The 25,498-nt window shown below is 41.8% G+C and overlaps 1 protein-coding gene across 3 annotated transcripts in view; it reads right to left on the reverse strand.

The window, feature by feature from the left end:
- Nucleotides 1-25,126, reverse strand: part of TCP11L2 (t-complex 11 like 2) — a 38,370-nt gene extending 13,244 nt beyond the window's left edge. Inside the window, exons 1-6 of one of the 3 annotated variants that reach the window (XM_044227160.1) lie at nt 25,051-25,126; nt 16,639-16,830; nt 14,124-14,259; nt 10,086-10,206; nt 8,638-8,858; nt 7,086-7,222 (exon numbers count right to left, since the gene is read on the reverse strand). In XM_044227160.1, the coding sequence (XP_044083095.1) occupies nt 7,086-7,222; nt 8,638-8,858; nt 10,086-10,206; nt 14,124-14,259; nt 16,639-16,795 (772 nt within the window). In that variant the 5' untranslated portion in view covers nt 16,796-16,830; nt 25,051-25,126. Of the gene's footprint in view, nt 1-7,085; nt 7,223-8,637; nt 8,859-10,085; nt 10,207-14,123; nt 14,260-16,638; nt 16,831-20,213; nt 20,272-24,944 lie in introns of those variants that run through there. The other 2 variants (XM_044227159.1, XM_044227161.1) reach the window with 2 other exon arrangements.
- Between the last annotated feature and the right edge of the window lie 372 nt (nt 25,127-25,498).

Genomic DNA, 25,498 nt, shown 5'->3' on the forward strand with positions numbered 1-25,498 from the left:
TATATTTCAATTACAAAGAAAATAATAAAGAGGTCAGAAATAGATTCACAAATGTATCATCGATTGATTTTCAAAAAGATGCCAAAACAGTTCAATAGAGAAAAGGTAATATTTTTGAACAAATGGTGCTAGAACTGGATACACATATGGAAAAATGTGAACCTTGAAATGTATTACCTTGAAATGTTTCCTAAGCCTAAAACTATAAAAACGTCTAGAAGAAAACGTTCAAAAAATTCTTCATGGGGCGCCTGGGTGGCTCAGTGGGTTAAGCCGCTGCCTTCGGCTCAGGTCATGATCTCAGGGTCCTGGGATCGAGTCCCGCATCAGGCTCTCTGCTCAGCAGGGAGTCTGCTTCCCTCTCTCTCTCTCTCTGCCTGCCTCTCCATCTACTTGTGATTTCTCTCTGTCAAATAAATAAATAAAATCTTTAAAGAAAAAAAAAAAAAGATTCTCCCTTCTCTCGTTCTGTCCCTCCCCCACCAAACTCTCTAAATAAATTTTAGAAAAAAAAAAAAATTCTTCAAAGATTTTGTAGACACACTACTAAATGCACAAATAAAAGAAAAAATTTATGATTTGGTCTTCACCAAAATTAAAAATTTCTCTTCTTCAAAGGGTAGTGTTAAGAAAATGAAAAAGGCAAGCCACAGATGGGGGGAAATTTCATATAAAACTGACAAAGGATTTATTTCCAGAATATATTGAAAGTGCTTCAATTCAATAAAAAGACAGCCCAGTTTAAAAACAGGCAAAAGATTTGACTGGACACTTCACATTAGAAGATAAATGGCTATTTTACATATGAAAAGATGCCCAACATCATTCATCATCAAGTAAACGTATATAAAAACCACAGTGAAATACTACTTTCACACCCTCTATAAAAGGTAAAATTTAAAAGACCAATAATACCTTGCGTTGGTGAAAACGTAAAGCAGTTGGAACTCTCATATACTGATGGCGAGTATAAAATAGCACAACCACTTTGGAAAATAACTGCCAGCTTCTTATAAAGTTAACCATATACTTAACATAATGACCCAGCCATTCTACTCCTAGGTGTTAACCCAAGAGAAAAGAAAACATGTGCACACACAAATACTGATACATATGTGTTCGCAGCAGCTTTATCCATAGTGGCCTAGAACTGGAAACAATGCCAATGTCCATCAATAGGTAAACAGACAAAGTATGGAACAATCATATAACAGGATGCTTCTCAGTAATACAAACTATTGATAAATACACAACACGGATGAATCTCAAAAACCTTATGTTGAGTAAAAGAGGTTGGACAAAAAAGTGACACACAGGGCTGCCTGGGTGGCTCAGTTGGTGAAGCAACTGCCTTTGGCTCAGGTCATGATCCTGGAGTCCCGGGATCGAGTCCCACATTGGGTACCCAGCTCCATGGGGAGTCTGCTTGTCCCTCTGACCTTCTCCCCTCTCTTCTCTCACTTTCTCTCTCTCAAATAAATAAATAAAATCTTAAAAAAAAAAAAAAGGACACACAGCATGATTCCATTTAATCTGAAGTTCTAACAGAGGCAAAGTTAATCTACAATGATGAAAATTATATCAGTTTTTACCTCAATGGGGGAGTTTATTGCAAAGGGCAAGAAGGTTCTTTTTGGCGTGACAGAAATGTTTTATATCTTATTTGTAGTAATAGTTACAGGAGCATATTCTTTTGTCAAAACTCATGAAACCATATACTTCAAGTGGGCACACTGTATTGCGCAGATAGCGTATTTCAGTGAAGTTTAAAAAAGGGACATAGGTTACAGGTTGGCCAACTGAGTCACTGAATCTAAATCTAGTAAGTGCAGGTTGAATTGCATAAAGCTTCATCAACACTAAACACACACACACACGTGTGAAGATTTATATCATGTAAAAGCCACCGACTGTGCTATTTAGTGCTACAAATAGCAGACAGGGGGATGTCCTGTAAAATCTGCCAGTTTAGTGTGAATGAGTTTAGTAGTTGAGCCTTCCAAGATGAATGAATTAAAGGTATCCCCATATGGATTCTTCAAGGAATCCAATTCCCATCTCTGCTGATTTCTAGTATGGTACCTAAGCATGAAATCTGGTTCTTAAGTATGAGCTCTGAATAACCTCTAAAAGGGCAACAATCCACATCCTGGATCTGGGGGATGGCCTGTATAATTCTGAGCAGACAGTATTCCTATAATCTAAGAGATCACTGCAGAATTATGGGACTGGAAGACCCTGATGTTGTGCAAAGCTTTAGATGGCTCCCATTTTCAATCTTCTGGAAAAATATTCAGACTAAATTCTTCAATTTCCAGTTAGAAGAATATAGCTCCCTTTATCCATGACACCTGCTCTATTATGCCTAGCAATACCTCATCTCCCTTCTTTTTCCTTCCTTCCTTCCTTCATTTTCTTTCCAAGGCTCCTGCCCAACTTGAGGCCTGAACTCACAACACCGAGATCAAGATTCACATGACGGAACCAGCCAAGCAGCCCTTGGTACTGCTTTCTTTGAGATACTGTTTTCCCTCCCTCCATGGTTTCTTTTGTAAATATCAATTAAGAGGTCCCTGACCAGGCAAACCCCATGACCATGGGTCAGCCTAGCTGAGTCATATGCCCATCAAACTTTCCTGAGATCTGAATGGTGACTACAGTATTCAAGGATGGGCCATTTTAAAATACACATTAACTGTTCTGATGATGGAGCTAGGAACTTTTCCTTATTTTCCCTTCCCAGATTCCTGATGCTCTCCTGGTTTTCTGGCCTTGCTCAGGCTCAGGTATTTTGGCTTTTTCGGCGAACTGCCCCCGTGCTTCCACTCATTTCCTTTTTTGCTAAATCACCCAGAGCTGGTTTCTGCTGCTTGAACTATAACCCAGCTGACATAACACAAAAGTGAAAAATCCAAAGGAAGCAGCCAAAGCAGCAGCTTGGTTCAGTCTCGACTTGGATGTAGGAGACTGGCTTCTAGTCCTAGCTCTACTACTTACTAGCTGTGTGACTCTCTGGTGTTTGGACAGGCCATTGCAAAGCATCAGTCTGCTCATCTTCACAATGTTCCATTAGTAGTTCTTAAATGTCCTGAGCGCCAGGCAAAGAAAATGAATATGCAGTTTGATGTTTTTGGAAAGTATTTATGTCCCACAAGATTTCTGAAAGAATCACATGAAATGAAGTTCTATGAGAACATGGTGTCTATCAGACACAAGATATTACCTAAATAAATAAAAACCTTCTCTTTCTGAGTATCTTAGAAATTACTTGTGCTCTGGTCCCTGAGGGGTAATCTGTTACTCTTTCCACAGGTAATTTAGTTGCTGGACCTGATGTGGTTATCCTGTTGATGTTCAGTACATGTATCCAATCATTGTCTGAGGCTTTCTGGGGTATACTTTAAATCACACAATTATATAAAATTTCTCTGCCGGCAAAATACTTTCTGGAGTCAATTCAGAAATCTAGAGTGCTTCTCTGCATTTTTTTGCAATAATTATTTTATAAAAAATCATGTACACACAAAAATCCAACCCTATTGTCCTTCTGCATGTTACTGTGAGGCTCTTATTTTGATATTAGGGCACAGTGACCGACTTTTGGCAGAGCGACTTGAGGATATAATTAACAGCTGACATACACTCTGCTTCCTGGACTCTTGATTTCTCTGGGAACATATTTAGAGCTGGGCAATAATGACCTATATCCACAACTGGATTTATTCTATTCTTAAATCTCTGAAAATATCCAAGTCAATGTGAAAAGTACAAGTGATTTGCAGGTCACAAAGCCTGGGTTTTAAGGACAGAAACAAACAATTTAAGATGAACAAAATTATAACTTAAACCAATATTAAGGAATTTCCTCCAGATGACAAGCTATCTTGACTCAAGACATAGAGATATTGGCACACGTACGTAGACATATGTACACAGGCGAACAAATGAAAGCAGTCAATAAAATGCTGGAAAGGAAAACACTGCTACAAACATAGTTACTGTAGTTCAGGTTTCAGATTCAGGTTCTATGTACGGTTCTATTTCCATTAATCCCTCTCTTCCTTTGGAGAAACAATACAGCCCTAAAGTCAGAATTTTTGTTGTGGAAGGATTCTTAGAAGTCATCTAATCTTATCTGCCACTCAGTGCTAGCGCCCCCTCTGTAGGTCTCCCAAAGAAAGTCAGTATCTCATTTAAGACAGGCAGTGTTGTGTAGCAGTTTGATGTACATGCTTTGGGGCAGAGACATGTCTGATTCATCCAGGCTTTAAGCAGTCACCTAGAGTAAGTACTTTAACCTCAATTTCTTCATTTATATATTTTTTAAAGATTACTTATTTATCTGTTTGAGAGAGAGAGAGACAATAAGCAGGAGGAGTGGCAGAGAGAGAGGGAGAAGCAGAATCTCCATTGAGCAGGGAGCCCGATGTGGGACTCGATCCCAGAACCCTGGGATCATTACCTGAGCCAAAGGCAGATGCTTTAACTGACTGAGCCACCCAGGTGCCCCCATTTCTTCATTTATAAACAGTGAGTGATAACAGTGCCAGATTCATAGGGCTTTGTGAGGCTTTGATGGACTAACAAAGGTAAAACATTTGGCACATAGTAAGGACTTGGTATATAATAAGTGTTCAACAAAATGACAGCTGGCACTGACTACTAGTAGTAATAAAGAGGCTCATTACAAGCTTAAAACAGCTCCAGCTGCTAAAAAGATCAAAACTCTGCCTGTGATTTCCCTCCATGGATCCAAGTCTGCCCTACAGGGCTTAACCCAAAGTCCCTGAATCAGTACCAACAGGAAGGCAGTGCTCATGGCCCATGTGTATTTCCTTGTTACCAAACAGAATGTGCTCAGCTTCATGGTCTGTTCCTCCTATGACCCTCTACCACCCAGGCCCTCTTCCATGGACATGCCCCAGACTCTTGGGGCCCCTTTAAAAGTGGTACCTGTTTGCCTTTGTTTACATAAAGCTACCATATTGACTAGCTTGACAGAAAAGCTCAGTCCACGAGGGATGGGGGATCATCTAACAGCCTTATAGCATAGTGAATTAAAATCCAGAAGCTAGTGTTAAGAGCCCAGAAGCTAGTGGCAATGAGGGAATCTGGTAAGCCAGACCTTTGCCAGCTGTGCAACATCTGGCATCTCAAATCCCTTGCCTGTGAAATCAAGGGTATAATAGTACCTACTTAACTAAGTCACTGTGATGTTTCATTGAGGTATCACATTCTCTACTCCCAGGCTTTCTTGACACCTCTTACAGTCCAGCTTAATGCCCACTAGTTCATGAATCTGCTCCCATCAGGGTTACGAAAAATCCTCATGCAGTCATACCCAGTGGTCAAGCCTTAGCCTCCATTTTCCTTGACCACTTCGCACTTGTCACAGCTGATTATGTCTTCATTCTCCAAATGCTTTGTTCACTTTCTTACAGAACATCACCAGCTCCTGGCTTCCTTCACCTCCCTGGCTACTCATTCACAGTCACCTATGCTGGATCCTACTCCTCTTTTCAAGCTCTAGATGCTCTAGAATCCCAAATCAGGCCTCTTTAGTATTGACACTCACTCCCCAGGTAATTTCATCTAGTGCAATATTGTGGCTAAGAGCATGAACGGTGTAGCCAGCCCACCTGGGTAAGTCTAAGCCCCATAGCTTACAAGTTGTGTCATGGAGGCAAGGGATCTAACCTGTCTATCCCTCAGTTTCTTCATCCATAAAATGGAGAGCAATTTCCTAAAATTATTGTGAAGATCAAATTAGCTAATATAGGTAAAGAGCTTAGCATGTGGTAAACATTTTATACATGTTAGTGATTATTCAGTTTCATGGCTTTATAAATAAATATACTAGTGAGTCCTGAATGTATACTCCCAGCATTCACCATTCCCCCGAACTCTAGTCTCTCATATCCACAGGCCTACCTGACCATGTTGATGCCAAATAAGATCTCCGTGTTCATATATCTAAAACCGAACCTTGCCTCCGGACTACCTCTCTCTGCTTTCCCCTAGTTGCCCCGCCTCACAAACAGCCATCCCTACTCACCCTGCTGCTCAGGTGAAAACCTGAGCATCATCTTCAACGTCTCCCTTTTCACCTTCATCTAACTTTCAGCAAATCATTTTGTTCAACTTTCAAAATACATCCAGAATCTGACTTGTTCATATTACTTCCACTGTTGCTACGTGGACCATTAGTTCTTGCCGGAGCAACTGCAATTCCACCTCCTTGATGTCCCTGTTTCCCTTCCCTCCTTGCTCCGGTATGATCTATTCTCTACCCGGAAGCCAGAGTCGTCTTTAAAAATGAAAATCCCATGTTGCTCTCCCTGCTCAAAACTCTCCAATGATTTCCCATCACACTTGGACTCAACTCTCAATGCTCATTTCCTAGCAAGGCTCTCTAGGACCTGCCTTTGCCTATCTCTTGGCCTCTTCTCTTCCCACTCTCTCCTTGCCTACTTTACTCCAACCACACTGTCTGCCCTTGTCTGTCCAACTTCACTTGCAAGCTTCATGCCTTTGCCCACGCAGCTCCCTCAGGCTGGGATATTCCTTGCTCACGTTCTCATGTCCCTTCCTCTTTCCTTTCCTAACTCTGCTCAAATTTTCCTTCTTAGTGAGGTTTTCCCAGTCTAACTTATCTTAAAAAACACCATCTCCACCACTCCTGCCCCATTGCTCTCTGCCCTTTTTTCCTACTTTTCTTCATAGCACTTAACACATCTGACAATATATGTTATTTGTTTGCTTGCCATACCTACTACAATGTCAGCTCCTTGGGGGGTCACAGCACTGTTTTGTTCACTATAGTATTCACAGCAACTAAGCAGTGTCTGGGATACAGCAGGTACTCAATAAATACATATTTTTTAATACATGAAGACATGAATAGTGCTTGGCACAGTTCTTGGGACATGGGCAGACAGTGATAAATTTGTGATGTCTATTTTATAAATTAAAAAAAATGTTTAACAGAAAAGCCAAAATTCTTTAGTGATATTCCTTAAGACATCAAAAACATAAATATCATATTTCCATCTAACTTCAATATATACACATTATATTGTACTTACTTGGAGTTTCTTCTAAAATTTCTTGGAACTTGGTTCTCTCATAATCCACCAACTGGCGTTGAAGATGTGGTCTAAGACTCCTAATTGTAAAATTGACCATGTCTATTTTCATGAGGTCCAGGACATGGAATATTTGTCTAAAAATTTTAGGGTTAGAATAGTTAGAGAGCTGATTAAGAAATTAAGCTGAAATTCATTAACTGTGATCCATTTTACAGACTGGAAACAATAAACATCCCCAAATAGTTCTGAAATTCCAACTGCCATTGGCAAGGTCACTTTTCATAGAAGGCACTACATGTGCATTCCAATGTATCCTTCATAGATCTCAAGGGGACGCCTGGGTGGCACAGTTGGTTGGACGACTGCCTTCAGCTCAGGGCGTGATCCTGGAGTCCCGGGATCGAGTCCCACATCAGGCTCCCAGCTCCATGGGGAGTCTGCTTCGCTCTCTGACCTTCTCCTCGCTCGTGCTCTCTCTCACTGTCTCTCTCTCTCAAATAAATAAAATAAAATCTTTAAAAAAAAAAAGAGTATTTGCTTTAGTAAATACAATACTTCCAGCTGATCTACTACACCTGGCCATAAACTAATAGACACTAAGAAGCATAAACAATGAGTCTTAAGGAGACAAAGAAGATTCAAGAAGGAATTTTCATTAGAAACCCCTGAAATTTTAAGGGAGTCTGAACAAAGTGAACTTGGTTTCTATTCCTACTAAATTTGGGGTGAAGGATAGAGGGGGGAAAAAAAAGACAGGGCAGTAAGGCACAAAAATACTTAGCTCTGCTTATCTGGTTTTCTTCTAAGATCAAGGATTCCTTTGGGAGACCAGTTATTATTGGGTTACTCAATTGCCACATTTCCCTTCTGTTTTGTTTTTATTTTTATTTATTTATTTATTTTAGAGATCACAAGTAGGCAGAGAAGCAGGCAGAGAGAGAGAGAGAGGACGAGGAAGCAGGCTCACTGCGGAGCAGAAAGCCTGATGTGGGGCTTGATCCCAGGACCCTGGGAACATGACCTGAGCCGAAGGCAGAGGCTTTAACCCACCAAGCCACCCAGGCACCCCTCTGTTTTGTTTTTAAAATATATATTTATTTGAGAGAGAGAACAATCAGGAGGGGCAGAGGGAGAGAGAATCTCAAGCAGACTCCACACTGAGCATGGGACCCAATTCAGGGCTTGATCTCATGACCCTGAGAGCACCACTGGAGCCAAAAACAAGAATCAGACACATACCCGACTGGACCACCTCGGTACCTGCCCCCCACACTTCCCTTTTGAATGAACTCAAAGGTACTCTCAGTAAATGCAAGCAGCAGGAACGCCTGGGTGGCTCAGTGGGTTGGGGCCTCTGCCTTTGGTTCAGGTCATGATCCCGGGGTCCTGGGATTGAGCCCTGCATCAGGTTCTCTGCTTGGTGGGGGGCCTGCTTCCTTCTTTCTCTGCCTGCCTCTCTGCCTGCTTGTGATCTCTGTCTGTCAAATAAATAAATAAAATCTTTGAAAAAAAGAAAAGAAAAGAAAATGCAAGCAGCAAAAGTGCTGACCTCAGCACCTCCACGATGTTGCTGGTAGCCTTCAGCTCTCTGACGTCATCATCTCGCACGGGAGCACACAGCTTTCCCATCGTACTGATGACATAGTTGGCCAGGCCTTGGATGTCAACAGCCCTGTGCTCAGCCTGTTGCCTAATGAGGTCTGTGTCCAAAACTTCACAGATCTGGTTGCGAAGCCGGTTGCCGCCAGGAGTCAGAAAAGAGAGGAGAGTCTACATAGGAAAGGAAAGTTAACAGCATTGTTATGTGAACAGGGTTGTCATTTTAACTTCGGTGTCTAGATGACTAAGCTCCTTGTGCACATTTTAATGCCCTGGATGCCACAGAAGCATGATGGGTCAGAGGAGCACTCTAGTGCCTCAACTCTAAACAGAAAGCTCTAGCTTCTGAATTAAAGTGCCCCTCGCCCCAGCCGCCAGCCCGTGGAAGTTACTGAAACCATCAGAATAAAACCAATTGGCAAGGATGAAATATTACTGAAATAACTTCAAAACGTTTACATTTAAACCAAGCAAAGAAAGAACAAGTTGCAAATCATGGTTCCACAAGAACCCCTTAAAGAAGATCAAATGAAAATACCCCATGAGCTCCATTAGTATATTTTACATATAAAATATTTAATATATAAGGGCACCTGGGTGGCTTAGTTGGTTAAGCAACTGCCTTCGGCTCAGGTCATGATCCTGGGCCCCACATCAGGCTCCCTGCTCGGCAGAAAGTCTGCTTCTCCCGCTGACCTCTCTCATTCTCTCTCTCTCTCTCTCAAATAAATAAATAAAGTCTTTAAAAATAAATAAATAATTAAATAAAATATTTATTATATATTATACAAGCAACCTATCCTAAGTATTCACCACACAGAGAACACCGTGCTTACACACACAGCACATGGCATAGGAGTATGGATTCTAAGCCAGAGTGCCTCAGCTCAAGTCCCTCTCTACCCCTCAAAGCTGTGTAACCGTAGGTGAGTAAGGGAACTTGGTTTCTTTTATTCAGAAAGATTAACACAGCATTATGGTAACAACAAATGAATCATCTAGTGTTTGGCATAGAGCAAGTGCTTTGTGAACGGTAGTTAAAACCGTAACTGTCATATCATCTAAATCTTACAATTACCCTGCAAGTATTCAGGACACTAGAACTCCTGGAGGGAAAGCCTTTGTTTAGCCCGTCACTAAACCAGGTTGTTTGGCTCTCCAGCCTGCGCTCTTAACTACTGTGACCACCACTGTGTGTGTGAAGCGTTGCCCTGCACTCCTTCCACTGTCCTATTTCCCTAGCCTCCCTCCAACTCCAGGAAGTGCATTTTGGAAACGACCCTTCCAGGGATTAAACTTGCTCAGTTTTCCGAAAAGAATCTCCAATACTCTTTGGAGGACAGAAAAATAGCCTTTGGGGAAAAAAATTATTAATCAATACAGACAACATCAACTTGCCTCTCTGATTTCTTCAAACAGTTTGATGGCATGTTCATACTCGGGAGGCTCAGCATTCAGTTCTGACTCCAGGACGTCCCAGAAGGCCTGGTGGACAATGTGCTTCACTTGACTGGCTAAGCTACAGGAAGGAAATTGTTTTTAAAAATAAGCATTATTTTTCCTGATTATAAAAGAAATGTGCCCATTGTAAACATCTCAGAAAACGCAGGGGGGGGGGAACAGAAAAAAATGGCCCATAATGTCATTTTTAATCTTTTGACATATTTCCCTGGTTCAATGCATTGTTTTAATATAGTTGAGGATAACCAGTAGGTATATTATATACTTGTTTCATTTAATATTCTGTCCTAAGAGTTTTTCCTAGATTTTAAAAAGGCTTTCTTGCTATAGCTTTCAATAAATTTACAAAATTCTGTCTTAAGGAGATGCCATAATTTACCTAGCTACTCTATAGATCTTTAGACTTGTTCTAGATTTTGGGGATGAGATGGCAAAGTTGTTCTTTCCTCAACAGCTGAAGCTTCATTGCACAGAATAGAACAGATTGGCCCAAGCAGACATACATGGGAATTGCTGCCAACCACAGTTTAGATGTCCCATTTAAAGTCAGCCAGACCAGACTGCTGAAACAGGAACCTTCCTAGGAAGAGCTCACAATAGAAGAGGTGGCCACTTTGCTTCACCCTTTATATCAATGTCATAAAACAGGTACACACTTAAATACACATTCCTACTGCCCTACTACATTTGGCAACAGTTGTAAGAAAAGCACATATTTCCCTGCACTGTACTTATGGGTCTCCATCCCCTAAAGATCATACATCTCTCCCAGGCAGAGGCAATAACTACTTCTTCTCCTAAGTATCTGCCATTGTACCTAGCACACTGCACCTGGCATACAGTGAGTATTTGATGAATGCATGGTGAATGAATTAATAATTTGATAGATAAGCACAGCTCTTAATTTTTTTAGGGTATAAATAGCTAAACATACAATAATGTTATGAGAAATTAAAATTAGCTTTCTGAGGAATGTGAGCTAAAATTGTTTCTGTAACTGCAAATACTACATTCTACTCAGAAACTTGAAATGTTAAAACTTATCCTGGCTGCCTGACTAGAGTCATTCAACATAAATGCTCTTTCTTTTTTTTTTTTTTTTTTTAAAGATTTTATTTATTTGACACAGAGAGAGAAGTCACAAGTAGGCAGAGAGGCAGGCAGAGAGAGAGAGGGGAGGAAGAAGGCTCCCTGCGGAGCAGAGAGCCCGATGTGGGGCTCGATCCCAGGACCCTGGGATCATGACCTGAGCCGAAGGCAGAGGCTTTAACCCACTGAGCCACCCAGGCGCCCCTAAATGCTCTTTCTAAAGTTGACCCTCCCGAGCAACTACAGAACCATTAGAAAGGCAAACGTTGCTGGCATGGATTTCACTCTGGACTTCACAAGCCTCGTGTAGTGGCTTGAATGGACCAAATAAGAAGGGGCTACAACAACTTTAGAGCTCCTGCAGGGACATCAGAATTTAAATGTAAGTTTTCCTAAAGGCTGAAAGATACTTTTTAGCTTTTTAATTTTCTGGAAGATGGTGGGGAAGAATGAGATCAATTAAATCATTTACAAGGATTCCTACTGAGTATCAGAAATTGGATATATTTTGCTAAGTCTTTTCCCCCCCAAAACAATATTTGGTTAAATATGAGAGTCAGTGATATTTTTAAAAGTAACAACGTGGCCATTTGTGGAAAGTCATCTGAAAAATCAACAGGTTATAATATGCCATTTCATTTTTAAATAAAGGTAACTGCCCTAAATTTGCATTTTGCTTTCCTTGCTCACATTTTCCAGCTATTGCAGAAAATTAAAACAGGAGGCTTTCCTATTTCCCATGGTATCAAAATATTTAAGTTCAAGACACTCAGATGCCCATGAGCATGCGTGTGAAGTCAACATTTTAGTCCCCATGATCTCCTTGGAGAACACGAAGCTCAGAAATGGTCTCAGCATGCTGTGAAGTGTGTGAACCTGGTGAATCACTGACCTGTACTCCTGGGGATAAAAATATATTATATGTTTATAAAAAATAAAAATTAAAAAAAAAAAAAAAAAGAAATGGTCTCAGCAGAGCTAGGATTCAAACCCAGAGCCTATCTGATCAAAAAGTGCCTTCATTAATACCTATATTTGGAACTTTTGAATTTAAAGTATAAATACTTCCAAACTGTCTTTTGCTGTACTTCATAAAACACATTAATTTCAACTTCAAACATTCCTTTTCTTAATCAGTCAAAAATGTTTATAAGGCATTCAGTATATGCCAGGCCCTGTTTTAGGTATTATCGTTACTATAGTAAAAAAAAAAAAAAAGTGTACGCTCTCAAAAAGCTTAATTGTTAGCAGGGACAGGAAGACAAGAACGAAACACATTAAAAATAAATAAGGCAATTTCAGAACCATGAGGAAGACAGAAAAAGACAATGCAGTAGCTAGTGATGGAGAGGGTGCTAATTTCACTGGTGGCTGAAGAAAGCTTCTCTAACATACAGACCTTTGTGTTGAGACTTGAAGGAGGGACAGAAAAGCAGCCAGTGAAAATCTAGGGGATTTTCAGAAAGAAGAAGGACAAAGTCCTTGAAAAGGATCGAGCTGGTGTAACTCTGGGGTCAGTAAGGAAGTCAGTGTGGCTGAAGCATACCAAGCAGGAGGGAAAGAAACAAGAGACATGGTCTTGGAAGTAGGGCCTTGCTGCCACACTAAAGAGTTTGAATTCTTATTCTAGGTGTAGTAGAAAAGCCACTGAAGGATTTCAAGCAAAGAAATGACCTACTCTGATTAACCCTTTAGAAAGGTCACCGGTTACCGTGTGGATATGGAGGGTGGGTTGGGGGAGCTAAGGATGGAGACAGGGCAACTAGTTAGGACTTAAAGAGTCAAGGTCAGAGGTGATGGTGGCCTGGCCTAGGAGTACATCAGTAGAGCTGGTATAAAGGATTATGGTGAAATGCAGCTACCATAGAAAACCAACCAGATATACCTATTTTGGCCAGTAATCTTAAAAAAATATTAATGATTATCATGAATAATAATCCCAGGAGCAGGAAGACTATGATTCACATTTTGAAGAAGGAAAATTATCATGTTTGCTACTTTCCTGCTTGAAAACAAATAAACATTAAAGCTCTAAATAGAATCAAATATTATATGTTGTCTTAATTGATAGAGGAAATGCCTCTCGATTTATAAATGACACTGTGAGGTTGAAGATTTAATGCCATTATTCGTGAGCTAACCTTGCCTATAAAGATGATATATCTGTGATATATCTTATGGCCTCCAGCCTTTTCTCCTCTTGTCCCAAGGGATTTATGATCCACTGAAGTTAGAGAGGCTGATGTAGGGTATAAGGGCATGGCTCTAACTAGAGGTCCTTGGGTTGGGGGTGTGTGTGAAGTTAACTGGGGTCCCTCTGTAGTTATGATTCCTACCTCCAGATGCTTCTGGATCACTTATTCTTAGCACTTTGGCAGCTCCACTAATTTATTTGTCTTTCACAACCTGAATATCAGTTTTAAAGAAGTCTATCTGCAAACATTTCTCGAGCATGTCCTAAATGTCAGGCATTCTGCTAGGCAATGGGGATAGAGCAGCAAACAATATAGACATAGTTCCTCCATTATGGTGTTTTGGTCACATGGAAAGACAGACACTGAACATAAAATTATAAGTCTTCTTAACAAAAAGGAGGTCAGAAGGCAATAGGAGTCTTTAGGAAGGGGATTTAATGTAATCTAGTATGCTCAGGAATGTCAGGAAAAATTTCTCTCAGGAAGTGACATATCAGCTGAGTTCTAAGGATTATGGGTAACATATACCCTTGAGGAATGGTTTTAAAAAAAGTATAAGACCTTGTTAGAGAACTAACCAGTGTTTGCTCCCAGTAGCTGTTACACAAGACTTCTAGGAATCAATGTAAACATATGTGTATGTATGAAACTCTGCAGCTCAGTTTACACAGAATAAATACCTCCGGGTTACCTGTTCTCGGGGAGAGCGTCTTGTTTCAGTTGAAAGCTCTCATTTACAGCAATTTCATGAACAAGTGTCATGTTTGATAAGTTCCTTGCTGCCGCCATCACTTTGTCAAATGTTACAACTCTGGGAGGGCTTGTTGCTGAAACAAAAACAAAACGCAGTTCATGTCATGGAGGAAAAGCTGTCATCCTACGAAACCTGATGCAGACTGAGTTTAAGTTATTCTAACATATATGTTCAGGGTTTTAGAAATAAGCATACATACGGAACTGGGTAGATTTCCTGCTTACTACTTAAAACTTCAAAAATTCAAGAACTCCTTTGATAGTTTCAGTTATTATATTGATAATAAATTCTCAAATGTCTTCCAGACTATTTTATTAGTATAAGCTATTATAAGTTACTTTCTTTTATTAAATCACCTCATATTTTAGTACCTATTGATATCTGCATTTATTACATATACTATGCAGGAATTTGATAAGACTACTTTTATTCTCTAATTCATTAACTCATTAACTTAAACAGACTCAAGATGAAGTAATTGATTTTTTAAAACTATAACTTCTAAAAGTATAGGCAGTATAGCATAATGTTTAGGTTTGATTCCAACTTTTGCCAATTGGTAGATATCATTTGACTTCACTAAGGCATAATTACCTCCTCAGGGCTGAGTTTAGGTGATTAAATAAGATAATTTAAGTAAAGAAGAACAAAGTAAGAACTTCATAAATGTAGATACTTAAAATAAAACTAATCTGGTAAACTGGATAATCTAAGTAGGAAGTAGTATATAAAGAATTATTCTACTTACTTCTAAAGTTTATTCTAATAAACCATGTCTTTTAAAAATGACTACTGGAACTCTTAACTTCAATTAATTGAAAATCATTGCCTCAAACAACAGTACTAACTGGCAATATTTTGCTACCTAAAATAATTTTTCAAAGAAGCAGAGGGGAAGGAGGAAGAGGAAGACCATGTGGAGGAGGAAGGGGAGGAAGAGTTTGGAAAAATGGTGATACACAGAATTAGGAAAACCCCTCTTTAGGATGACTGCATACTCTGTTAGAGGCATCAGCCTAATACATAATATAAAGAGTGAGAAAAAGCATTAAAAGCTAAGTGGCTGCTATAAAATTCTTTTCTCAATTCTCTGTCCATTAAGATTCTTTTTAAAACATGTCTGTACACTTGGGTCCAATAATCCAATTATACCCAAAGGAATTCCTGGAAAGGATCAATGCACCAAGATGTTCATAAAGCATCATTTGTAACAGAAAAAAAAAAAAAAAAGAGGAAAATTAACTCAATGACCAACGTCCAATGTCAATGGTTAAATTCATGGTGTAGTCATTTACTGAAGTAATTTTCATGTATTAAAAGTATATTATAACATGGTAAATATTTTAGTTATAATTCTTTTTAAAAATATTTACTTATTTGGGCAGGGAGCAGAGGTAGAAAGAGAATCCAGAAGCAGACACCCTGCTGAGCATGGAGCCCAATGTGGAGCTTGATTCCAGGATCCTGAGATCATGAGTTGAAATCAAGAGTTGGCTGCTTAAAAGACTGAGCCACCCAGGCGCCCCATGTTTTAGCTATAATTCTAAGTGAAAAGTGTCTACACATATATACACACATCTGTCTATGTGAAGAATGAGTATGACAAAGCACCACCAGCTGTCATCTTCGGGTGATAGTATGGACAACATTTTCTTTTCTCTATACTTACATACTTTCCAAAATTTTAAAAATGAGATTGTATAAATTTAAAATAAACACAAATGAACAAATGTTTTTGACATGGGCATTTGATTATATGAGACATTCGTTGCTTCTTTCTGCATTTGTTTTGTCTTTTTAAGGTGTTGTATTTCCTATGCAAAATGTCAATTAAAAAGCTAAAACAACAACAACAACAACAACAAAACACACTTGCTTTACACACCTCTAGTTTCCATACACAAACAAGGGAAAAGACAGCTCCCTCACTATGGCCATCTTTTTAACTCTTTCTCACAGCCCTGGTGTAGTAATTCCCCTCCTGGGCACTTTTGTGGGGAGATTTGCACAACAGGTTTTGAAATCAGCAGGAAACCCTTTAGATTATTTCACTTCCTGCCTGACCCTTGAATTGGGGCAAGTTTCCTTCCATGTAAATCGGCAATTATCAGAAAAGACCAGTTTGAACTTATCCTTGAATGTGGCCCAACAAGTGATCTCAAGAGGGAGTGGCTTTCCACTACTCCAGAGAAAAGATAGGTGGGGTTTAGGGACCTGATTTATAGTCAAACCAAAGCAGATCAGAGACAGTAATGAAAATAAAAATGGGCAGGTTGTAAACTTTAATGGTTACTTAATCCTGCCTTTGCAGTACTACTATGGTACATCTAGAAAGGAGGGAAAGTCTCTACTTTGCTCTCGTTCATTTATGAGTTTTAAAATCTAACACACATGTCTAGAACCAACACCCCCTCCCCCGCCCCCCACAACCCCTGCTCCCCTGTCAGCTTACAAGCAGGAGAGCTGGATTTGCTGGAAGAGTCGCTTGTAAAGCTCTGCCTTGAGCACTCATAGTCACTGAGTGAAGCCATGCTTTCGGAAAACCGGGAAGAGTCTGAATCTCTTGGCTGGTCTTCGCCTACGTGCTGCTTTTCACCATTGAAGGGCATTTTGTGTCACTCAAGTGTGGGCAAAGAGATAGTGCCTGCAGAGAAAAACACATCCCGTGTCAAGGCTTTGTGGTACTTCCACTGGCATCACAGATGCTTCTTCCAGTGTAGATAGCTTGGCTCACATGAGTCACAGTGTTGGAATGTCCCCAGAAGAGAACCACATCTTTCCCATAGCAGCCAGGCTATTACCAGGCCTTCAAAACTGCCTTCCAGAAATGAGACTCCAGAAGCCTTAGTGTGAACTTACTCAGGACATACATAGTGGGACTGTGGAACAACTCTCAGCAATAACAGATCCTTTAAAAATGTGCAGAAGACACACAGTCTCTCCCTGGGTTTCTAAAACATGGAAGGCAAGAGTTAAGAGGGTAGGGCCTTGAGGCCAGAAGGCCTAGGTTAGAAACTCATACTGTCTTTTGCCATGTGACTTTGGGAAAGCCACTAAGCCACCTACCTCTTGAGTAAAACCAGGCTGAAAGACTAAACTTAGAGGGTTGCCTGAAGATTAAGTGGGATTAATCTTATTAAAGTGCATAGTACTCAAATATTAGCTATTATTATTATTCCTATGGCTTTGTTTTAAATAAACTACTTTTTAAATAAGCCCCTTTAGTTTCTGATCAGCCTCTTGGAGAAAGGAGAAGACTAACTAAAATCTCTGGCTGGCAAGTTTTCAGGTTTATCTCCATTTTCCTGTGAACTGCCATGATACAAAGTGTAAAGCCTGACACTGGGTTGGCACTTGACAGCTGACTTGGTACCCACTACTACTCGATGAACAAACAGGCACCAAAGAACCTGATTCATGGATGAAGGAGACAGACTCTGATGGACAAGGGGACTTGCTGTGCCGTAAAACCAGCCCCTTGACTCTATGTCCAGTATTGTATCTGGGACATCAGATTGCCTTCCAGGTAAGAGCAGAGCAGTTGGGCCCACTCACCCCCTAGAAAGGAGATCCTGGGCATATAGGATGCCCCACCCTGAGCCTTGGAGCCTTAGCAAGGCCCAGGAGGGAGCTGGCTCTGACACGTAGGGTATTAGCTGACACTAAGGGGAACCGGGGCCCAAGGAAGAAGACCCCTCAAGTCCTGAATAGACAATAATGATAGTAAGGGTTCACTGAGTCTCTTTAAACCAGCCCATGCGGTGAGGTATACAGAGCTTTTAAAGCTACAAAAACTTGAAAACACAGCTGTGCATAGTATGCCTGGAAATCCTGTGCAGTTTCTTCAATGGTTCCTTTTGTATTTATTGAGTGCCTACTATGCAGCAGTACCGGGAAAGAGAACAGTGAACAAAAGAGATAGGGCCCTACTCTCATGGCTCTCAAGTCTAGATACCTACAACTGTATGAGCCAGAGGCTAGCCCATGTGCAAAGGGGAAACAAGGCATTGCTGGGGAAGCATGAGAAAGCAGAGGCAGGATGGGCCTATGGGGGAATCTAGTCTTGTGGAGATAAATGTTGCCATTTTGTATCAGTTGGGTGGTAACAAAGATAAGGATGAACCTCAGAGGGACTTTAATTTAAGGTCAGTGCCCAAGGGCATTTGCCCCTAGCCTCACCTAATCAACCTTTAGTCCTGCCAATTGTACAAGTGCACCCTTCCCAGGCCCACCTCTTTCACAAACAGAAGACCACTAACTCCTTGCCTCTGCAAGGAATCCAGAGAAGCCGCCAGGAACCTACCAGGTAGAGAGATCTGCCTTGTCCTGGACTCCCAAGGCCAACCACCACCAGCACAGGCTATAAAATAGCCCTTAATCCTTGAGACTCCAATGGGGGTCACCTCCTTCACCACATACAAACTAGGTTCTACTTGAGCTTTAACTCCCACCTGCTTGGGGGAAGGGAATAGAGAACAGAAGAAAAGGGTCTGCTTGATCTCTTTCACTTCCACCAAACCCCAATCCTAAATGGAATACTTGTCCTTCCCTCTACATTCTTCTCTCTCTTTGCTACCATTTTATGTCTCACTGATAGCACTTCTTGAAAATGCTACCTTCCTCAGGAAGCCTTTGCTCCTTGACCAGAGTGAATGACACTCTTCTCTGTACATCTGCCGCACATGTCCTATATCTCTACCATGGAGCTGCATCCCTTGTACAGTTATTTTCTTCCCATGGCTACTTCTGACTACCCTTAATAAGGCAGGGGATGTGTCTTGTCCATTGCCAGTGTCAAGTACGTGACAATATTCATTCAGTGTCAGCTGAATCGGAATCATTGAATCCCATTTGGTACAGCTTCAACCAGAACATTCGCAAACTGATACCACTACACACTTAAGGCCTGGTACTGCCAAAGTTAAAGCACGGGAAGAGAGAACCTACCACCTAAACCCACTTTATTAGGTTTAAGACTCAACACTCCCTGACCCTGGTAACACTCCTATTTGAATATCTTGAACTTTGTTTCCATATTTTTTTTTCAGTCATTCCTCCATAACAAGTGCTCTGTATGCTCTGCTCTTAATTTTTCTTCACTTTGGCTGTTTTTCCAAATAAAGGTGAATAAAAGCTTTCATCCATTAGAATTTATGAAATAGGTTAATAGTCATAACTGTCCATTTCATTTTTCTACTCCAGCTGAACAGCACACTTTGTAGGTTCCTTAATTGTGTTTAACAAGGCAGCAAAGTACAAAGATTTAAAAATAAAAAGATGTAGGTTAGGAGTTAGAGAAGGCTAGACTCTGAGGCTTGAATCTGTCATTAATTTGCTGTGCAACTTTATGCACACCACAATGGCTCTCCTCACCTCATTTTTCTGAGCAGCTGGGCCAGCTATAAGGTCCCTTTCAGCTAGGAAATGCCAAAATTCTATAAACCCAGAGTTCCATGAGGCTTCACTAGAAGTTCTGAAATTAAATGTGCTCATGGCAGACATACTTAATAATATGCAACTATGCTTCCTTCCAACAATTCACTGGAAGTAGTTTCTGGCACAGGGAATGCAACAGAAAATGTGAAAGCTTCATAATGTTCAGACCCTCTTGTTTGGATGGTAAAAGGCTCCATAGCACAACTGGGCCTTAATGCATCCAAGGAGGAACTTTCCTTTGAAGCCCAAATGTCCATTATTATTCTATAAGAAAATTGCCTCTTTCCTCCTCTAGGCATACTAATGACACCTAATGCATGGGTTGGTGTGGGACTTCATTTAGTCAATACACGTAGAGTGCTTGGAACAGTGTGTCTGACAGAGAAAACAGGATATGATTGCTATTATTAGTATTATTTGCATTTTTCTTGTTATTATCATTTCAAGCATTAAAAACTCTAGAGGGGAGAACTGTTTTATCCCAAGATGATAAAAGCATATTCCCCTACAGATAAACAAGCTGTTAGTTAACTTACAACAGAACTCTTGCACTTGTCTGAGATAATAAAGCTGAAAGCAAACGCCCCATACCAGTGCAAATGGTCTTCTGCAAGTTCCTTCACATCTGTTCTTGCTTTTCTTGGTCTCGGGTTTCCATATAAGTCATCTGGGGACAAAGCTACTTGACTCAAAAGGCATTGAGGGTAATTATATGGCTTTAAAAACTATTTTGGATTCTCTCTTAGAATAGTGATAATAAAACCGGTCTATTCCTTTAAGAAAGGTAATGCTTCTCATACTGACAAACTTAGACCTACTTAACTTTCACCACTGCCAATCACAAGCAAACCACACAACTTTTCAAAAACACCACATCTCACTCGACCTATAGGATTTACTACTCGCCAAAGGTAAAGTCAAAGGTGAAAACAGTGGATAACTCCAAGCAAAGCCTCCAACACTACAGTGGGTCACCATCAAGAAGAATAATCACATTTTACATTCTATTCTTTCTCATTTAATAAGTTCAGTATTATATAATTCCTTCCAAGACCAATGACTAGGATGCAGCTGACACTTAAACATTTATGGTTGAATGAATGGCAATACAACCACTGCCATTTTAGAGAAGAGGAAACAAGTACAGGGATCTAAAGGGACAGACAGAAGGAAGACGGGTTTTTAATTTGCTAGTTGACTCCTTAGCCTGGGTCCACACTACCAACTTCACTTCTTTATTTCCTTTCCGTAGCACACTCATCTGCAAACGGTCCAGCACAGGTTCAGGATTAGAAAGATCCACCAGAGACAATGTACATGTCCATGAAGCAGAAAGAACACTGGCTCTGGAATCAAGTGGACTGGGCTTTTGATCCTGACTCTTGGTATCTACTGACTGGAGAGAGGGAATTTAGCCATCTGTAAAATGGGGCTAATAATAGTATCTCCTTCATAAAAATGTTGTGGAGATTAAGTGAAATAGTCTATGTCAAGTACTTACGTTCCCAGTAAGTGCTTGACAAACTGTCAACTATTATTTTATTCTTACTGAAAGAAATTATGATTTCCAAACATGTCAATGTCATAAAAACAAGGAATGGCTGAGGACATGTTCCATATGAAAAGAGATGATAACTGAGTGCAATAGATGATCCCTGACTGAGTCCTATACCAAAGGGGGAAAAAACGCTATTATTGGATCAATTGACAGCACTGGTACAAACTTGAATCTACTTTCTATATTACAATGTTAAATTTACTAACTTTAATAAGTGTACTGTGACTACATATTTAGGAATAAAGGGCCATGACGTATGCAACTTTCTCTTGACTAATTTAGTGACCAAAAGAGAAAACAGTAAAGATATGGAACAAAAAGTTAACAGGTGAATATGAGTAAAAGGTAGACAACAAGGAGTTCTTTGTAGTGTTCCTACAACCTTTTCTTTAAGTTTGAAATTATTTCCAAGCAAAAGATTAAAAGAGAAGTACTGAACCAAAACTTCAAGTCTAATTCAGAATAGTCCGGGCTCCCGCAATTTTTAGATTTTGACTGTCCCCACTGCTGGACTAGCTTAGATACTGCTCTATTACAAAAGTTCTAGACAGTCTGGCTTGACCCAGTGTTCTTCTTGAACAGTGTATGGAGAATAAAAACAGGAAATAGGCCAGAGCCCTTCAGAAGAGGCACAATAAATCATCCCTTCTAAGAGTTCATCTCCAGGTGGTTTCCCTTTTCTTAAGAAGTTTCTTGGCTGGTTTATATTCCTCTGGGATTTGGCCTCTGCCTATACACACCATCCCATATCACTCCCTCCCTAACCCTTCCTGCTACAGACACAATGGCTTCCTTCAGGTTCTTCAGATATGCCAAACTTCCTACTTTAGAGCACTTGCACCTGCTAGTCTGTCCCCTAGCATGCTTCCCTGATCTCTATTGGATGGACTCCTTATTGTCATTCAGTTTTAAAATTAAATATTAAATTAAATATTAATTAAATATTAAATATTACAACTTCAAAGTGACATTCCCTGATATCCTCACTCCATCTAAATTAGACATCTAGAGCTGAGAACACTTCCTAGGACAGAGGAGGAGTCTTGCTGAAGAACAAATTAAGCTACACTCCTATTCATATTACAACTTGGGGTTTCCTTCTCTCCTGCCTCACTGACATTGCTCATATTTCCATTACACAGTCACTTAAAGTGCTATAGTTGTTGTTTATATATCTGCCTCCCCACTACATTTTAAACTGCTTGCAGGAAGGGCTATGTCTCCTCTATCCAATTCCCAGTGCCTATAATTCAAACTAGCAAAGACTCAGAGCTCCAGAGCTTAAAGAAATGTTTACATTGTGTCTTTCCACTTTCTTATGCTCATTGATAGTAAATAATAACAATCAGAGCTAAGAGTTACTGTGTGCTTATTATATCCCAGCCCCCATAAGTGTTTTAAGTGTTTTAATCTCTTTGAATCTTTATTATAACCTGTTAGCTGAGGTATTGCTATTATCTGCATGATACAGAAAAGAACCTAAGGCTCAGAGAAATTAAATTACTTGTCCTAGGGTTCACAGCAGTGGCAGAAGCACAACTGAAAGCCAGGCCATGGATTCCTATAGCCCATGCTTTCTACCACTCTAGGATGGCTGGAGAAAATTTGGCCTGCTGCTCATTCTTTCCACTCTCAGTCTGCCAAATCGATCTACACAACACCACGTGGATACTTGCATATGTGGTAACAAGCTGACCTTACCCCGGGGTGGCTGCTCAAGTGCTATACCGTGAAGGGCATCACTAAAAGAGTCTATTGTCCAAAATAATTCTGAACCACCCCAGTACAGTAAATGAAAATCCTTTATCGAGAGCCATTCTTTAAGCACTGCAAAATCCTTAGTTAAAACCCACATATTATCAGAATTCTTACTCCTTACAACTGATATCAAAAACATTTTGAGGTGCACTATTTAGATTTTCCAGCAGTGCTCTGGACAAGGAATGGAGCCCAACCAGTTAAGTCTGAGTCGTGGAAATGAGAAATTTCAAGAGCTACCTAGTGGATGTCATCCTTGAAGACCCGATCAAGGTCATATGCAAAGACAAGCATTCACATATGTGTAGTAAAGGGTAAGGAGTCAGAGGAATAAGACTTGGCTCTGAAGAAAAAAATTGCAGATGGTATGGAAAAGCTCCGTCTTCTGCAAAATGTTGCTTTAGAACCAGTCCCAAACAGCAGTGCTAGAAAGTTATTCATATGTAGCAAGGCATAAACCACAGAGCAGAGAGAGGTTCTGCTCCATTCTGCTAGAGAATACCGGTCTTCATCAAATTAGAGCCAACAAAGAGCTAGATAAAAGCCAACAAGCCAGTCATTGTCTAAGAAAACAGATGTTCATGGAACACATAACATTACAGCATCAGAGAAAAGGATTTCTAGGCACTTTTCACACTTGGAAATGCTTCTCCTCCCATCCCTGGCTGGCCTGTTTAATACCAGTGATTCCTCCTGGGGACCTCAACCCCCCACAAAATGGCACTGAAGCTGCTTCCACACATGACTGAGTATCTTCAGCCCTGGGCCACTTCAAGTGAGGCAGCCTCCACGGGCTGCCAGAGTGATGTATGAAATCCCTGGAGGCAAGAGGACAAGGTGGGCAGGGAGCCAACTAAAGTGGAACCACTGCCCTAACCTCATTCTGATCGGCAGGTGGCAAAGAGCAGGGTCTCTGGCTGGGCTGGAAGCCATGGGACCACAAGGATCTTGAGGGCTGAGGGGCCCACTGGGGACAAGGACAACTTGTCTGGTTTCTCAAGGTTAAAGTAACAGGACAACCACCTAAGACAATTACTTTCCAAACTTCAGTCATTTGCATACCACTTTTCATGTCTGTTTCTACATCTCCCTCATCTATACCCTAATTTATCAATCACTTCTATCTTGGCTAGATTTTTGCATTTAAATACATTCATTTTAAAAGGAAACTTTATATCACTGTGAAATCGCTTGTTTAATGAAGTTTTTTTCCCCCCCCAGTACTAGCGAAAACGCAGTACCCTGTTCGTCCACGTGCCAAATCAGCGCTGTTACCCACCCCCGTGGTGCCATCCAGAGGCGCCGTTTTGGGAAGCGCAGGCCATCCCCGAGAGGCCAGAGGTTCGAGCCCTGAGCCTGACTGGCATCTCCCGCCTCTTCCCTCAGTCCGCTCGAGGGGAGGCACCAGAGTCTGCACACACACACCCCCACCCATTCGGGGAGCCCCTCCCCTCCAACAGCACGTTTCCTGCCATAACAAACCCTTGGGGGAGGGGACGGTGGAGGCCCAGCCGAGTGCCAGGGAAACCCCGGCAACAAACCCCAAACACACGCTTCGGGCCGCGCCCGCCCCCACCGCGGCTCGGCTTGCCCACCCGCGCCGGGCCGGGGGTCGCAGGCGACAGAAGGGGCCCCCTCCCGGGGCCCGGATGGTGGGAAGCCTTTCGCAGCACTGTCGCTGGCACGGGTCCAGCAGGATGTAAACAGCAGCCAAGCGGCCGCGACCCCGCCGCCTCCGGGGCCCAAAGCCCGCGGCCAAGCGGACACCCGCCACGGCCACTCGGTGCCCGCGCCCCGCACCCACGCGGGACGGCGGTTCGAGGTCAAACCAGGAGTTGGGGGAGCAAGTAGCGGGGCTTTAACGCCCCCGGCACCGGAGTCCCAGGACAGAGTTCCGAGGTGGGTCGGGGGAGGCCCTCGGGCTGCCCTGGGGCTAGATGTCCTGGTCCACTGACCCGGGCCCATCACCTCAGGCCGGCGACCCCCTCCCCCGGATGGATACGCACCGGGTCCGGCGCAGAGACAGGCGGAGAAAGGCGACTTAGGGAACCTGGGTCAGGGGTCTCTGGGTGTCCCCTCACCGAGCACCGCAAAAACACCTCGAAAACTCACCAGTCCAACAACCCCCAACCTCCCGGTCTCCCCCCCGCCCCACGCGGTATTTAAAGGGCCGGGAGGGATTCTGAGGAGACAGCCACCGCGGAGCAGTGGAACCGGCGAGCAGGGGAAGACGGGCCGAGGGAGGGGGGAAGTACAGGTCACTTCAGGATCCGATCTCAGAGCTTGGACATATTTGGCCTAGTAGAGATCAGCTTTACTCATTTTCATATGAAAGAGGCGAGAAGAGCTTGAATTGACGGTGTTCTGCATGGGAGAGGAAACCGTCCCCCCCCGCGGTCTTCGAGTGGTGCGGTCCCGGGACTGCTAGGGGCGGGGAGAAAAGTGTTTACGGAACTGGGGCAGCCGAGCCGCTGGGAGCGCCCGGCGTTGGAGGCGGAGCTGTCAACACTGGGGGGCGGAGCCTAGTATGGGGGGAGGGGTCTGGGCCGGGGTGGGGCGG

Source organism: Neovison vison, chromosome 12 (genome assembly GCF_020171115.1).
Source record: "Neovison vison isolate M4711 chromosome 12, ASM_NN_V1, whole genome shotgun sequence".
NCBI classification, from domain to species: Eukaryota; Metazoa; Chordata; class Mammalia; order Carnivora; family Mustelidae; genus Neogale; species Neogale vison.